Below are 12935 nucleotides of genomic sequence, written 5' to 3'. Positions count from 1 at the left end.
CTTTGAGCTGCTCCAGTCTGTCTCTACCAACCGTCTGCATGTCCTCCTTTACTTCATCCATAATCCCCCTCTTTAGTCTTGCTCCCAAAGAACATCTTTGCCACCTCCGCCTCCCGACTTCATCTCCAAATCATACATCACAGCAGGTCTCACTTTTAAACCTTCCCTTATGGGTTTTTTTGCTGCCTATGTTCACTGTCTGTTGCTTTGGTTGATCCCAGGTATTTAAACCCATCTGCCCTCACAGCTGAAATCAAAAAATGTTCAAGTAACGCCAATTCTTGCCTCTTCAGTCTCAGTGCTCTCACTCAGTAGGTACTGTTAATTGCAGAATTAGGAGGCTAATTAACCTTTTCACTGCAGCTCCTGGGACTTCTGGTCTCCTTCCCCAGAGGCTCTCCTTGTAATAGGAGCTTCATCATCACATCAGATGGGTTTTTTCACTTGAAACAGAACTTGCTCAAAGCGGGGACGTTGGGATACCAACAGTTTTTGCTCTTTTGTTGTAGTTATCGTAGCAAACTAAACCTTAAAGAAACATCTTGGCCACTGAATAATTTACTATATTTTTAGTTCCTGTCCAATGGCTTCTATCACTGTGCATTGTCCATATATCCAATTGCTTCATCAGAGTTAATGTAGTCATCTTGGTTGCAACAGGATGAATATGTTTAAATGAACCAGCACCCACTGAGTCATGCTAACTGTCAGAGTCCTCGAACCACAGGCACAGCAGGAGGAGTGGCAGCCTTCCTCAAGGCTGGTTCTGCCCTACTTTGTTCCTGTTAAAAGGGTGTTTTTCCTCCCCACTGTCACAGAGTGCTTACTCATATGCGCTTGTTGTTGTGATTGTTGGGGTTTTCCTAAGAGTACTGTTGGGCAAGGGTGTCAAACATAAATCGGTCTGGTAAAGACTCCAGTTCAGACCACTGGACAGCTATGATAAATATGATGGAGTTTAATTTTTCCATGCATCTTAATGTTTTCCCCTCCCTTATGGAAATTCATGCATCAAAACTAATAGATAAACAATTAGATGACAGGACCCTTTCTGTTATTTTTTTAACTACTGATTCTGATACTATCAAAATGTCTCTTTTTTCATCCATAGTAACAAAACAAAACAAAAAAGATAAATAAATACATTTAAAAAACAGGATGTTTCCTGTGAATTAAGAAAAACGTTGTTTTGTAATAACAGGGCAGACTGGAGAATGAGCTACCATTTTTTTTAGAAATGTAATTTGACACTTTTATTTCTTAAAATGTATGCCCAAAGAGAGACGCAAGAGATTTCTTACATTTATGTATTTATATTTAGATATGTTGTTGAAAGTGCTCTGCTTTTTCTAATACTAAGATCAAATGTGCAGTTAAACACCTTTATACTGACAGGAAAGGGCCAACTCAAAATCACAGAGGATGAATGTACAAAACGAATTGTTTGTGGTATTTTTACCTTCATCATAGATACTAAAGAACAGCCACTAACTTAATAAATAAAAACAAGCCATTTAGAACTAACGTATGCAGGGATTTTCTAACTCCTTAGCCCTTCTAATTTTAGAGTGAATTAGTGCATAATTTTCCCCATGTTTGCAATTAAACAAATGACCCCAAACCAGTGACTGTACAGGTCTGTGAGGGTCCATGGTTTTGTGGAAGGACTGCACACTTCACCTGCCTCATAATCCTGCCTGACCCTCAGAAAAGAAACCTGTTATAATGGCGTGGAGCAACAACACGAACCCTTTGACAACACTACCAAATATTCTATTCATTTTAGTTAAAGTTTTTAATTAATAAAGAAATAAATGTATATTAAATATGGTATAATACTGTAATTATATAAATAAATGCATTATTTACTGGAAGCCTCGTACGACGCTTTAGCTTTGTTAACAAAGTCATTATTCATGCGAAAAGGTTGCCCACCAACTAAATGAATGAATGAATGAATGAATAAATAAATAAATAAGTAAGTAAATAAAGTAAGTTTACCGTTGACCTGCGCTCGGAAGTGTGCGACGAGTGATGTCATGCGGAGGGAGGAAACCGATCTCAGCAGCTAAGATGGCGGAGGAGCAGCAAGAGTCATCACAGGGAGAGATGGAGGGTGAGAGAAACAGTTACACCAACAAATGTCAAGCAAAGTGCGCTGTCATTTCTCTTCTAAACAAAGCTCTTATTCACACGAGCATCTGTAAAGCGTTTCAGCCGTTACCTCCTCCGTGCTGAATCTGGCTGATGTGCAGCGGTGAGGGGCACACAGAGGCCAGAGCTTCTGGGCTAACGTTAGCTAGCTGCCACTGCTACACAAAGAAAAAAAAGCTTGTTTAGTTAATGTCAGGGCAGCAGTGAGTGACAGTTCCAGAGGTTTTGACTTTTGGAAATGCTTAAAATGTGTACTTAATATTAAAGAAAAGACGTCGTATTTTTAGTTTGTAAAACTGCGACTGTCGTCGTGGCTAAAATTTGTTTTGTTTTCGCACAAGTCGCGCTAGCCAAGTTTAGCTGACTGACGTTAGCTTGTAGGTTAACTTGTTTTCATGTTAAATGCTGACCAAGGGCTAAATGCGCTCTTGTTTGCTTATTGGTGTCGGCAGGTGACGAAAACGGAAAGGGGAAGTGTGTCTTTGTCAATTGATTTATTCCAGATTTTATTACATTTTGTTTACATGCAGCTGTCTGGCATTATAACGAAATCAGTGGTTTCGCCAGTGAGAAGGAAAACACCGAGCTAAAAGGGCTTTTTGACAAAAGACAAACATTTAAAGCAAAACGACATGCAGGACCTGGCACCGTTACTTTTATTAAGATACTAGTTCCTTACCTACACTGTATTACGGGTAATCAAGTTTATTTATTTATTTTTACATCCAAGATAATGTAGTCGCATTTAATTGTGATTGCTAAATCCAAGCTAGGCGTTTTTAAAAAATATCCTAGAATAACCAAGTAATATAAAGTTATTTCAGTTTTAGTCCCTGGCTTGTTCGGGTATTACATTGTCACACAGCGTTGCAGGTGCAATGCAGGTACACTGACAGTGTCACTAGGTCACATCTGCTTAAACACACCAATTGTAAAAGTGAATGCAGCCCAAATCGGCTTGTTCTGAATCCCATCCAATACCGATACCTTAGCTTTGCTAACTGCTAATACTGACTAGCGATAGGATACCGGTTTTAAATGAATAATCTATATCAATGTGAGCAAGAGACTAGAAAGTATTCTTTTATGTTTCAGGAAACACGAGACTCAAGTTAAAACATTTCCTAACTTTGAAAAAACTAAAAAGGAATGAATAAATAAATATAATTCTATACAATTTTTGGTATTTGTTAGTGAATTAAAAGAAAACAGCTCTAGGATACACGTGGCAAAGTAAACACAGAGCAACACAGAAGTGAATCGAATGGGCTGGCTCGTTATCACTGATAGCCGGTCCAGTTTTCACGGTTGGTATCGGATCAATATCCAATCCAAATATTGAATTTGTGCAACAGTTGTTTTCCTAGTAGCAAACGCTTGCATCCTAACTTTCTGAAACACTAGAAGGTGGAACTAGCTTTCAGTTCATCCTTTTTTCAATTTTTTCATTTTTTTAAACCACAGATCTGGGCAGTAGATCACATTAGGGTCCCTCTACTAAAGACGTTAACCTAATCAGTTTTTAAACATTAGAGTTTTCTCAGACTAGCATCCTTTGACGAAACATTAACACCTCTATACAGCTTGCACAGTTTGGGAAGATGGAGTTGTGCTTTGATACTGTAGATGTTTGTAGGGCAGTTTCAGTCTCAGTTTCAGAACTGTTACAGTGCTATTGTCTGTATATAGCACCATAAATGCTACTACATTTATGGTATTGTAAATCTGCTTCTAGTCTGATGTGCAGTTAAAATCCCAATGCCACAGCTTCACCATCCTCCATGTCGGCCAGTATGTCATTTAAGTACTACTCTACTCCTGAAGCCTCTTAAATATGTCACCTTTGTCTTACAGGAGTGAACTGCCTAGCATATGATGAGGCCATAATTGCTCAACAGGACCGGATTCAGCAGGAGGTAAGAAAGCCTTTAGTTTGGAAAGCAAAAAGAAATAAAGATGACTTTGTGTTATTCTCGGGATCCGGATGAGCAAATTTCCACATTCCACTGTAGGGCTGCCACGATTAGTCGACTAGTCACGATTACGTCGACTATCAAAATCGTCGACGACTGATTTAATAGTCGACGCGTCGTTTGAAGCTTTGTAAGATCCCAAAAGCAGGAATAAGTAGCAGGATTTAAGAGTGTAATAACGGACTGAAACAGAAGATGGCAGCACTGCATGTACAAGGATGCCAGCTGCCGTTAAACCCCGAAGAAGAAGAAACTGTGTCCCAGAATTCATAGCGCGGCCCAGCGCAGTTGTCAACAATGGCGGCAGCTAGTTAGTTTTAATATTACTCTTATTATTCTTTCTGGGTCACAAAATAAACGTTTAACATATTTTCAGGCGAGAATGTAGCTGTGTAAACCTCAAATATCTGCTCAGTTTATCAGGTCACCACATATTTTCAAAAGCGCTCCGACGTTTTCGGAGACGTCTGTTACCCACTAGCTCGATAGCGAGCCGGGGGCCATGAGAGCACCGGACTCCCGGCAGATCGTTTTCAAACCCACCGCCCTACTCAGGTTAAACATGATATATAAGTCACTTAGATAACTTAAAAATGTTATTGTTTGGCTTTTTTCAGTATTTTATTTGTTCCTGAGTAAATCGGCTGAGTTTATTAAACTCCACCGAAACAATCTGCACATTTAATTAAAATTCAATTAACTATCATCTTGTCTTTATTTTTAGTTAGCACAGACCTTAAACACTTAAAGCTGTAAGCTAATGATAGTTATATAAGAGCAGATGCTGCTGGTGCAATAAGCTGTACTTTTACGTTCAATGGATGATGATCTGATTAGTCGACTAATCGCAAAAATAATCGGTGACTAGTCGACTATCAAAATAATCGTTTGTGGCAGCCCTATTCCACTGTCTTTATTTTTTTTTTTTTTTTTTTTTTTTTTCACAGTTACAACTTCAGAAATCTCAGATGACATGTGGACAGGGCTATAAAAGCATCATTTGCACTCTGAACACAAATGAGATGCATTTCTTTGAGAATCTATCTGTGCAGTAATTACACTGACCTTGACCTGTAACAGGCTTTATGTGCACAGCTGTGAGATTATGATGAGCATAAAAAGAAATGTCACTAATGCATAATCACTGACATACTGTTTAATAAAAAGTCTAAAAACAAGTATTGAGATGGATTGCAATGACTAATTTACAATTTTGTGTGTGTGGTTGTGCAGATAGCCAACAGTAACCCTTTAGTGTCAGACAGACAGGACCTGTCGGTGCTGCAGAGCGAGTACGCTGAGGATGACACGGTTTATCAGCTCAAGATCAAGGTCAGTCAGAGCGCTGCACCTCTCAGGTTACTGCAGCCACACGTCAATCCAAAGTTTCTCTGTTTAAATTCGCAAAAACTGTTTTGGATCTGGTGTTACAGATTTTTTTAAAATTATTGTTATTACAGGACCTGCACAAAAAATACTCGTACATTCGCAAGACGCGACCAGATGGAAACTGTTTCTACAGAGCCTTTGGCTTTGCACATCTCGAGTCCCTGCTAGATGACAGCAAAGAACTTCAGAGGTGAGTGCCAGAGTGGTTACTGTGTGTGCTCTGCTGGCTGTTAGTGTCTATGCTCAAATTCACACTTCATCATCATCTCAGACGATTTAAATGCGTTCTGCTGCTGTTCTGTCTGTTCATCGGATGTATGAGTGTGTGTGGGCAGTACACTGTGTTCTGTTTTCAATATTTTAAAATTCGGATAAGCACATAGGCGGCTGTAATATTTACAATTTTTACTTTTTAAATACACATTTTGTCTCATCAGGTTCAAAGCAGTTGCAGCTAAAAGTAAACTGGATCTGGTTAACGAAGGTTTCACTGAGTTTACTATTGAAGATTTTCACAATACTGTGAGTATTCTGGCAAACCTAAATGACTATTTTTGTGAAGTTGCTACAAATGCAAATGGATGTCATCTAGTTAGATACATTTGTTTTATTGTCTGGTTTTTTTTTACATTGTTGCTGTAAATAAGCTTAAAAAAAGAGGTGTAAAACCCTCAACCTGATTGACAGCCTATCATTTGTTATGTTGGTTAAGGTGCAAATGATTTTTCCTTATTGATTAGCCAATTTTAGATGGCCATCTGCCAGAGCACATGTTTTGGCCAGTTAAATAGAAAGTTGGCAAGCTGAGGCCTGAGTACATGAGTCTAAACATGTAAATCTTGTTTTTCTTGCTAGTTCATGGACCTGATTGAGCTATGTGAGAAACAGCCGAGCCTGCAGGAGCTGCTGAACTCCTTCAATGACCAGAACGTATCAGACTATGTGGTGGTGTACCTGCGGTTGCTCACCTCAGGCTACTTGCAGCGACAGCATACCTTCTTTCAGCATTTCATAGAGGGTGGGCGCACTGTCAAGGAGTTCTGCCAGCAGGTGAAGGTTTTCCCTACGTAGATAATCATTTTCCTGCTTTTAAATTTAAATATAATGTACATAACTGTTGAACTGTTATGACATGTTATGACTGTTTGCCATTCTGGTACAAAAAACACGTTTTATTGTCTGAAACTCGCACCTAATGTGCTTTTTTCTTCTCTTTTTCCAAGGAGGTAGAGCCAATGTCTAAAGAAAGTGACCACATTCACATCATCGCCTTAGCTCAGGCCTTGGACGTATCCATTCTGGTGGAGTACATGGATAGAGGAGAGGGAGGAACAGTCAATCACCACGTCTTTCCCGAAGGCGGAGACCCCCGCATCTTCCTCCTCTATAGACCTGGCCATTACGACATCTTGTACAAATAGCACTCCTGGCCACAGCCCATCTCATGCATCTCCTGCTGTGTGCCGCAGCAGCGCATTCAAGAAATCCTACCAGCAGCCATGCTGATGAAACGTACATCTGTGTATGAGATTACACTCGTGTATTTGGAAAAAAAAAAACGAAAAAGAGAGAGAAAATCACATTACTTGCCTCATTTGCCCTTCTTGCCCCAAACCCCCAAATTTACCTTCAGTCATGACAAAATGATTAAATTAAAAAAAAAAATCTTTGGAAATATAGAAGTGACTCCAACCATTTAGAGTTGTACAGAGTTTTTTTTTCTTTTGTGGTTGTAAATGTTATCTACTTGCTTTGTTTCTTTTCCTTTGTTACACTGCGTTTCATTGAGTTTTATTAAAGCAATTTACATCTTATTTCTTGTGTCAGTATGATTTTTGTTTTTCAGTTAAATATTGAAAGTTGAGAATAACGTTCTAAATCTTTTTGTGTAAACAACACTGCACGTTGATGAATATTTGATGTCAACTGTGAACTGTGCTGCATCCATCTGTAGGAACCTGGTATAACCATACTTGAATTGAAAGCATTATTGCATTATTCCTGCAGGGAGAGGAGAAAGAAGAATATGGGACTATACAGTAATAAATTGTATATGACCTACAAGAGAAAACGTACATGTTAAAAGGTTTTTGGTACCTAGAAAGCGTTTGATATGTAGTTCTCAATATACAGATGTCAGTGATGTACACGGACAGCTGCTTTTTGACAGAATGGTTAAGTGGGTGTATGTTGTTTACGCTTGCACTCACACACATGCGCAGTTCCGTCACTGCAGCATAACCGAACCAAAGATCGTCTATAACCATAAAATACTTTGCTCTTTAGCATTTTATGGACGTTGAGTCCTGTTGGTACCAAGAAAAAATACCAAAGTGAGAACTCTTACGTTAAAGGTTAGAGTGAAAGGCAAGATGTCTCCGTTTTTAAAGTCATTTCTGTCAGGCAGAAGAGTTTTGGGGGCTTATTTGCGGTATCATTCTTCTCTAACTGGTATGTATAAACATGTTATACTTTTTTAATACCAGGCTAGCCTGACTGAAATGTGTTCATGACATTTCATGCTACACGTCACTGCAGACTAATAAGCTACAGCTAGCAACTAGCTACAACACCTTAGCCATTCACAGAGACGAAGGACTCTGCTGTGACTGGGGTGCAAGCTAGTGACGTATTCACTGAAAAAAAAGCAGTTGTACCACGAGGTAGTCCTGTAGTACAGTCGGCTGCTAGTTTACACATTAAAGCCCATTAAAGGTCATCGTAGCTGTGTAGAAAGATGTGCTTAAAGTCTCTAATCGCAGCCGCAGTGTGCCTTCTAAACAATTGTGCAGACCACAGTTGGGCAACACTTAGCCAAACACCTGTCAACAACATCATAAACCGCAGCTTCCGAAAAGCTGAACCAAACAGCAAAGCATGTTTATCACGTGGATTTGACTGAAAGGTTTTGTGCATCTTTACAACAATATCAGCAATGCATAAATGTATCTTATACACACTGCTGTTGTATAAACTTGGAAATCACATTAAAGTTGAGGGAACTTCCTCAAAAGAAACTATTAATGTCTATTTATAACCTAAGAAAAGAGCTCAGTCATGATCATGCTAAAATAACCGATGTTTTGTGTATTACTGATAACTCCTGTGTCCCATCTTTGTTTCACTGTAGCTGAACTGATTGAAAACATGGATAAGAAAGCAACCTGGGACCGCTTCTACACCGAGACCAGCAGCGGGAAAGCCACCTTCAAAAACTTTGAGTGGTTTTTTGGTTTCGATTCTGTCCGAGACTTCATCATGCCCCTCTTGCAAACTATGTCTCGCCCAGACGCTGCGCTCCAGGTGGTGGATATGGGCTGTGGTACGTCAGCACTGGGACCCTCTATCTACAGGCACTCTCCTGTCTCCGTCCATGTCACTTGTGCTGACATTTCCCCCATAGCTGTGAAACTAATGCAGGAACACATTCAAGCTAAAGCCATTCAACCTCACAGCTGTTCTTCTCAAATTGAGTTCGTAGAGCTGGACTGCACACAGCTTGATAAACGCTTCAGTCCTAGTACTGTGGACCTTATAATTGACAAGGGGACCACTGATGCCTTGTTAAGGTCCAGGGAGGGGAAGCGAAATGCCAGCCTGGTCTTGAAGCAGTGTTTAAGGGTGTTGCGGAGTTCAGGGTCCTTGCTCCAGTTTTCTGATGAGGACCCTGACTCCAGGCTTATTTGGCTGGAGACGGCTGCACAGGATCCGGGAGTGATGACAGCAGATGTTGGGGTGCAGGAAGTTGGAGAGCTAAGGGGGATCCATTACTACTGCTACCAGGTGACCCCTCATCCTGCTCTATAACTGAAACTTTTTACTCCAATAAATAAATAAAATAATACAACACAATTGTAATATCATCTCTGAACTGTAAATCAGTGTTTCATGTTTGAGTTGCATAGATTTGGAAATCTCTCTCTTTCATTACTTGTCACACACTGCCATCTAGTGGCCAGCAGGCACCCAGCATCCAGGATTTCAATCCCATCCAGCAGAACACAACACTGTGATACAATTTGCAAAGTAAATGTTCTCTATACTTACATCACACATATGCCTCTTTTAGAGAAATATTTTAAAGACATGTAGAGTAGAGTAGAAACATTTCCAGGCCTGGAGACGGCAGTTTTAGGTACACGTTAGTAATGTTTAAAGCCCAGTAGTTTTGGGCGATCATATTATGGAAGTACTTCTATATATATCTAACTTATATATAGAGAGATAAGTAGGCAAAGTTGTTGTGATGTTGTGGCAGTGTGTTTTCCAGGTCGCGACCACATTGCTCATTTCCTCTTTGTAAACAGAAGAGTAGCTCTAGGTACAAAGTACCAAAGTTACAGTGCACTACAATAGGGAAGAAAGAAAAGGGAAGAAAAAACATCAGCTAGACACATTAATGGTTTCCAATCAAATTAATATTTTTTGGCAGTGATGGATCTCCCGCATTCAGATATTATTTCTGATTTATTAATTCATGTTACTCAGATTTATTTATGAGAAACATCTAAATACCTTGCAGCTTTACATAATGCATTACAAATGTCATTCGGTTCATCCAATTCTAGCTTTTTGGGAGGGTGGGTGGGTGGAAAAGGTGTCTCTCTAACACAAACACAACCGCTCACACCTATGGGCAAAACAACCTAACCCCACTGAGGCTTTAATGCCTCTGTGGGAAGAAGCTGGACTACTCACACACAGAGAGAAACGCCACAAAGAAATGATGATGAGGGATGCTTGTTGGGAGGTAACAGTGCATTGTGCATTTCAACCTGTCAGGCAGTAGTCCCATGCGTTTTCGAATCCTCCACCATCATACCAGTCTCCAAAAGACCGGACATGTCCACCTTAAACGACTTCAGGCCAGTGGCACTCACACCAATTGCCATGAAATGCCTCGAAAAACTGGTTCTCACACACATCAACCACATGGCCCAAGACACTGCTGATAGCCCTCAGTTTGCCTACCCCCCCAGTCAATCAGTGGATGACAGGGTGTAGCAATACCCTTACACCACGCTCTGCAACATCTGGAAAGTAGCAGAATGTATGCCATTAGATTTATTTCTTGATTTGTCCAGTTTTGTTGTGGAAGGTGTGAGGTTAAAATATTCATTTGAAGTCTTCTTGAAGTGGGAATGGCAAAATGCTTCTTCAGCTTCAGGATCTTCTTTGGTGTGATACTCCTGAACTTTGCCAACATGCCACCCAGTGGGACATACCAGTGGCCTTTAGTCTTTGCGTTGTTAGTCTGTGAGTATTGATTATTGCCACACTCCTACTGCAGTTTGTGCAGATCAGTGAAAAAAGTATCAGGAACAAAGTATCAGGCTCGACTTTTCTGAATTTGTTTTTATTTTCTTATGACATAAATGTTAAAACACTAATTTAACCGATAAACTGTTATGGGAAAATATTAAAAAAGAGAAACAGTGTGATTAAAAATAGATTTTAGAGGAAACGCTGCTCAATCTGATGAATGTAAAATATGTATGAAAATACTCTGATTTAAATATTAGCATGAATTTTAACCAAATGAAGCTTGTTTATGAATGGCAGCAACGCAGTTCAGTGACTCATCATCATCATCATTGTCACCACCATTTGTAAAATCATTCTTTAAACAAGCTGAGAAATGTTACTGGCTCGTCTTCATCCCCCTGCTCAGCATTCATGCAGAAAAATGGCGGGTTGAGTTTTTGGGGATCGACTAATCCAATGACATTGTTATAGAAGCTGAAAAACAGAAACAAATGAAGCAAAAATGAATCAGAGGATGCCAACAGTTTTCTTCAACCAGGATCACAGATTCTCAGAGACTTTAGAGTGTGAGAAAAAGCCAGTGCCCTACTCAGTGTTTACTGGCAAATATTAAGGAAAAAAACGCAACGTGACAAATAGTTTTGGAAACATGCATGAAAGTTCTAGAACAATATTAAAAGCCTTCTGCCCACTGACCTGTTGACCACCCAGTCACCGCTGCTGGTGTGGTACAGAGTACTGACGGGGATGCATCCAAACTGGGTGACAGTGGTAAAGTACTTGGCTGCAGAAACAAGAAGTGGATCACATGGGAGCCGAGGCAGCGCAACCAGACAAGCAGGTTTGTTTGTGATCAACACAAGCTTATGTAAGAGAATGTCATGTGTTACAAACTAACACATGACTTTGCAATTTTTCGCTTTGATTTCCTCTTATTGTACCTGATCCCGTCTTCGTCTTCTCCTCCCCGTACCAACTGTTGACCAGGACTCCCTGTCCAGGACCAGAGGAGGCGCCCAACACAACCTGGCCCATCAGGGTGGCATTTCTTGGAACTGCCAGCGGATGGAAGTCAGGGCTCAGATGCTGCTTAGTGCATGTGCGGTTCTTGTTGTTTATTTTGTACATAACACCCTAGAGGACAGGGCACCATTACACAGTCATTTATGGTATCCAGGATAAACTTGAATGCAAATATTACTGCTGTGCCGTCGCTACCTCTCTGTACAGTAGAAGCACATCAAGGTGGTAGGTCTTATTGTCATAGAGTCCAAACTGTCTGAAGCGGATGCGCTCTCCCAGTCCATCATAGATGTACTTGGAGAATGCCAGCAGTTTCTGATTTGCAGTGGACTTTCAAACAGAGGCAAATGTTCGTCATTGCAGATTACTTCTCACAGATTACTCTGAATAACTAACAACTGCATTAAGTATCAGTTGTTATTGCAACACTCAAATGTAATCGAGGGATATGAGAGGAGACTTACCACAGACAGGCTTCCGCTCATCAGTGGCGGGTATCCTGTGAAAATTAAAGCATTTTGGAGGATTTACACTACAGATGTGCTACATTGCTAACTTGGTCATTCTACACTGAAGCAAAAACAAATCGGCACCATCAGTTCTGATGCTAAAGCAAGAGAACTGCTGCATTTGGAGACATTTGAAGAAAGAGGACTTTCTTCAGATGTTTGCGTACTCACTGCAATGCCGTGGTCTCTGAGCGAGACAGCCCACGGACAGGCACACAAGCAGGACGAGGACCTTCATGCTGTTCGATTGCAGATCTGAATGTTTTCCTCTGCAACAGCTGCTCATATGATACTGCTTCAAAAATATCACTTCCTTAAAAAACAAGCAGGTGATACTCCCATTCTGTTTTCGCTGCCAAGTTTTTTGTTTGTCATTTCTCAATACGCCAGTTATGTGAGAATAAAAGTCAAGGGGAATGTCTTTTAATAGTAGAAACTGCGTTTTAGCTGTTTTGACCCCTAACTAACAAACCAAGGGGAGGAGCTAGAAGGCTGACTGAAGAGAAAGTTGAGAGGATAGACTGCATGTAGATGTAAAAGAGCAGCATTTGTAACCTTAACCACTCCCACTTCATATGTACACAAACTACTTTAACAAGCTAGAAACTATGTCTGCTGGTAA

At 40.3% G+C, this 12935-nt stretch overlaps 3 protein-coding genes and 1 long non-coding RNA gene across 4 annotated transcripts in view; 2 read left to right on the top strand and 2 right to left on the bottom strand.

Moving 5' to 3' along the window:
• The window catches only part of LOC308395676, a 382280-nt gene that overhangs the window by 73040 nt on the left and 296305 nt on the right, over nt 1-12935 (bottom strand). The gene's annotated exons all lie outside the window — the stretch shown is intronic.
• otub1b (OTU deubiquitinase, ubiquitin aldehyde binding 1b) lies at nt 2024-7330 on the top strand. Its single transcript, XM_080892894.1, has 7 exons — nt 2024-2116; nt 4009-4070; nt 5361-5459; nt 5588-5706; nt 5954-6038; nt 6372-6566; nt 6740-7330. The coding sequence occupies exons 1-7, from the start codon at nt 2035-2037 to the stop codon at nt 6935-6937; spliced, it is 840 nt and encodes a 279-aa protein (XP_080749020.1). The 5' UTR covers nt 2024-2034; the 3' UTR covers nt 6938-7330.
• On the top strand, nt 7785-9368 carry cskmt (citrate synthase lysine methyltransferase). Its single transcript, XM_080892200.1, has 2 exons — nt 7785-7967; nt 8647-9368. The coding sequence occupies exons 1-2, from the start codon at nt 7889-7891 to the stop codon at nt 9321-9323; spliced, it is 756 nt and encodes a 251-aa protein (XP_080748326.1). The 5' UTR covers nt 7785-7888; the 3' UTR covers nt 9324-9368.
• On the bottom strand, nt 10132-12695 carry epdl1 (ependymin-like 1). The gene is made up of 6 exons (XM_080892608.1): nt 12485-12695; nt 12269-12303; nt 12000-12134; nt 11723-11915; nt 11478-11565; nt 10132-11255 (listed from the first exon to the last, which is right to left on the bottom strand). Exons 1-6 carry the CDS (start codon nt 12597-12599, stop codon nt 11132-11134), a joined length of 690 nt encoding a protein of 229 aa, XP_080748734.1. The 5' UTR covers nt 12600-12695; the 3' UTR covers nt 10132-11131.

The sequence above is a fragment of the Rhamphochromis sp. 'chilingali' genome (genome assembly GCF_963969265.1).
Source record: "Rhamphochromis sp. 'chilingali' genome assembly, chromosome: 1".
Lineage (NCBI taxonomy): Eukaryota > Metazoa > Chordata > Actinopteri > Cichliformes > Cichlidae > Rhamphochromis > Rhamphochromis sp. 'chilingali'.
The sequence above is the reverse complement of the archived record's forward strand: the minus strand, read 5'-3'. Positions and strand labels throughout refer to the sequence as shown.

Coding starts and splice junctions, on each gene's coding strand:
- epdl1 (XM_080892608.1), bottom strand. CDS start 12,599: ATGAGCAGCTGTTGCAGAGGAAAACATTCAGATCTGCAATCGAACAGC. Junction 12,135..12,268: donor TGAGCGGAAGCCTGTCTGTG/GTAAGTCTCCTC, acceptor TCTGTTTGAAAG/TCCACTGCAAATCAGAAACT. Junction 11,566..11,722: donor GAAGACGAAGACGGGATCAG/GTACAATAAGAG, acceptor TTGTTTCTGCAG/CCAAGTACTTTACCACTGTC.
- cskmt (XM_080892200.1), top strand. CDS start 7,889: ATGTCTCCGTTTTTAAAGTCATTTCTGTCAGGCAGAAGAGTTTTGGGG. Junction 7,968..8,646: donor GTATCATTCTTCTCTAACTG/GTATGTATAAAC, acceptor GTTTCACTGTAG/CTGAACTGATTGAAAACATG.
- otub1b (XM_080892894.1), top strand. CDS start 2,035: ATGTCATGCGGAGGGAGGAAACCGATCTCAGCAGCTAAGATGGCGGAG. Junction 4,071..5,360: donor AGGACCGGATTCAGCAGGAG/GTAAGAAAGCCT, acceptor GTGGTTGTGCAG/ATAGCCAACAGTAACCCTTT. Junction 5,460..5,587: donor TTTATCAGCTCAAGATCAAG/GTCAGTCAGAGC, acceptor TTGTTATTACAG/GACCTGCACAAAAAATACTC.